Source organism: Arachis ipaensis, chromosome B6 (assembly GCF_059453495.1).
Source record: "Arachis ipaensis isolate K30076 ecotype BB chromosome B6, ASM5945349v1, whole genome shotgun sequence".
Taxonomy (NCBI): domain Eukaryota; kingdom Viridiplantae; phylum Streptophyta; class Magnoliopsida; order Fabales; family Fabaceae; genus Arachis; species Arachis ipaensis.
The window spans coordinates 127,681,161-127,684,129 of NC_142441.1; the positions used below are offsets into that span (position 1 = coordinate 127,681,161).

A 2,969-nucleotide genomic window follows, 5' to 3' on the forward strand; every position below is an offset into this window, starting at 1 on the left:
GTCTGTAATTACAGATAGATTTTCAGACGAATTTTTCGTCTGTAATTTAAACTTTGGAAAATCATAATTACAGACAGAAAATCCGTCTGTAAATCCGTCTGTAAAGTAAAATAGAATTTTTTTTTTACTTTTTCTAATTACAAAATAAACTTGTTTTCATACAAAATAAATATAAATTTAATACAAATTTTTATTTAATTTATATTTGAATATTTACAATATTTCAAAAAATAAACAAATTCATCGTATTAAAAATAAACAATATTTACAATAAATTATTCAATATGAATTGAAGATATAGCTGAAGTGATTTCATTTGTTCTAGGGTCAGCACTTTCTAAAGAAACGCCACAAGGATCTTCTTTAACCAGAAGGGCAAGAACATTGAGTGAGCTCCATGTTTTTGTCACATTGCTGCTTGAATCTCCCAAAGTAACAGCAAAGACAGCATCAAATCCTCCTACTCCTGGAACTCCAGCCAACAACACTCCTTCCAAGTTCAGTGTAGCATCTAAAAGTTTTGTTTGTGATTCTGGTTCAATCTGCATGAATTGCAAGGAAAGAGTAGTGATATTCTACTAGCAGATATAATTTGTAATCAACATCATTCAAACAGAAGAAGCCTAATAATAAGTGCCAAATCAATGTAAGGAACTTACAGGAACACCTGCAGCCTCACCCATTAGGCGCATATGATATCTAATCCCAAGCATAGCTTCTTTTGCACCTAGCAATGCTTTAATAACTGCTTCCTTATTGGGTTCAGAAGCTTGCTCTATCCACTGTGAGAATTGCATTTTCAACATCAACACAAGAAGAAAAGCAAGAACATGAGAGCCTGAAGTGTAGTCTCAAGAACATGATATCACATATGTGCATTAGAAATTCAGTCACACCACTTGAAACTGAAAACCAGGCAAACAGTAAAGTTGGATATATAATCTCTTTCAAACCCATCAAAAGTCAACTTAATTGTATAAGTCTAATAGTAAAGATGTCCTATCTCATTAAAATAACTAATAAACAGGAATGTAGAAATTTAATCTAATACAAGGCATACCATAAGGCCAAAATATTCTAGTTATTTAACAGTGAGCATTATCAATCAGTTTACTCTACATCCACAGGAGTAAAAATTCTAATTTTGATGTTACTTCCATTAATTAAACAACCACAAATGATTTGAAAGAAATAACTTTTCTGATCTGAGCTTGCTGCAGCTATCAATCACAGATTTATATGCATCCCATTGTTCCTTTGCTAATTTACTCAAAAAGTTCAGTTGAATTTCTAACTGCGAATTTGCCTCTGACTGTCTTCTTCAAACTTTCTTCGTGTTGTCTTGCTTCAGTTAAAGCAGATTTAGTCATGGCTGAATCATGTTTATGCATTAACTCAGAAGACTCAGCCAAGGTCTTAACTTGCTTATACTTGGAAGCCAATTCCCTTATCTCCATTATGAGAAGGCCCATGTGATGCTGGTGATCATATATCTACATCAAAGTTACAGGTTAGATAAAAAGTAAAAGTAAGAAATGAATAATGAGTTTTCTAGGCAATTGTATAAGGCCTTAAACCATACATTTCTCACTGAAATGAAATACACCATACACCATTCAGAGTTTTCACTTGAAAATTCAATTCAATAGATAATTAAGTGAGGGGCAGAAGTTGATTTGGTGTAAGCAGTAACAAAACTATTCAACTCAGAGCTTTGTGATCTAATGATGAGCGGATAATTTATACGCTTTTTGGCATTGTTTTTAGTAGGATCTAGTTACTTTTAGGGATGTTTTCATTAGTTTTTATGTTAAATTCACATTTCTGGACTTTACTATGAGTTTGTGTATTTTTCTGTGATTTCAGGTATTTTCTAGCTGAAATTGAGGGACTTGAGCAAAAATCAGATTCAGAGGTTGAAGAAGGACTGCTGATGCTTTTGGATTCTGACCTCCCTGCACTCAAAGTGGATTTTCTGGAGCTACAAAACTCAAAATGGCGCGCTTCCAATTGCGTTGGAAAGTAGACATTCAGGGCTTTCCAGCAATATATAATAGTCCACACTTTGGCCGAGTTTAGATGACATAAAAGGGTGTTGAACGCCAGTTCTACGCTGCTGTCTGGAGTTAAACGCCAGAAACACGTCACAAGCCAGAGTTGAACGCCAGAAATACGTTACAAACTGGCGTTCAACTCCAAGATTGACCTCTACATGTGTGACATTTAAGCTCAGCCCAAGCACACCAAGTGGGCCCCGGAAGTGAATTTACGCATCAATTACTTACTTCTGTAAACCCTAGTAACTAGTTTATTACAAATAGGACTTTTTACTATTGTATTAAACATCTTTGGACGCCTAGTTCTTAGATCATGGGGGCCATGCCTGGACCTTTCACTTATGTATTTTCAATGGTAGGGTTTCTACACTCCATAGATTAAGGTGTGGAGCTCTGCTGTTCCTCAAGGATTAATGCAAAGTACTACTGTTTTTCTATTCAATTCAACTTATTCCGCTTCTAAGATATTCATTCGCACTTCAACCTGAATGTGATGAAAGTGACAATCATCATCATTCCCTATGAACGCGTGCTTGACAACCACTTCCGTTCTACCTTAGATTGAATGAGTATCTCTTGGATCTCTTAATCAGAATCTTCGTGGTATAAGCTAGATTGATGGTGGCATTCATGAGAGTCCGGAAAGTCTAAACCTTATCTGTGGTATTCCGAGTAGGACTCTGGGATTGAATGACTGTGACGAACTTCAAACTCGCGAGTGCTGGGCATAGTGACAGACGCAAAAGGAGGGTGAATCCTATTCCAGTATGATCGAGAACCTCAGATGATTAGCCGTGCTGTGACAGAGTATTTGGACCATTTTCACAAGAGGATAGGATGCATCCATTAACAAGGGTGATGCCTCCAGACGATTAGCCATGCAGTGACAGCGCATCGGACCATTTTCCAGAG

General features: G+C 36.3%; 1 protein-coding gene across 1 annotated transcript; it reads right to left on the reverse strand.

The window, feature by feature from the left end:
* Positions 1-275: 275 nt before the first annotated feature.
* Positions 276-806, reverse strand: LOC107647349 (phosphomevalonate kinase, peroxisomal-like). The gene is made up of 2 exons (XM_021104813.2): positions 660-806; positions 276-542 (listed from the first exon to the last, which is right to left on the reverse strand). Exons 1-2 carry the CDS (start codon positions 804-806, stop codon positions 276-278), a joined length of 414 nt encoding a protein of 137 aa, XP_020960472.2.
* Positions 807-2,969: the final 2,163 nt, after the last annotated feature.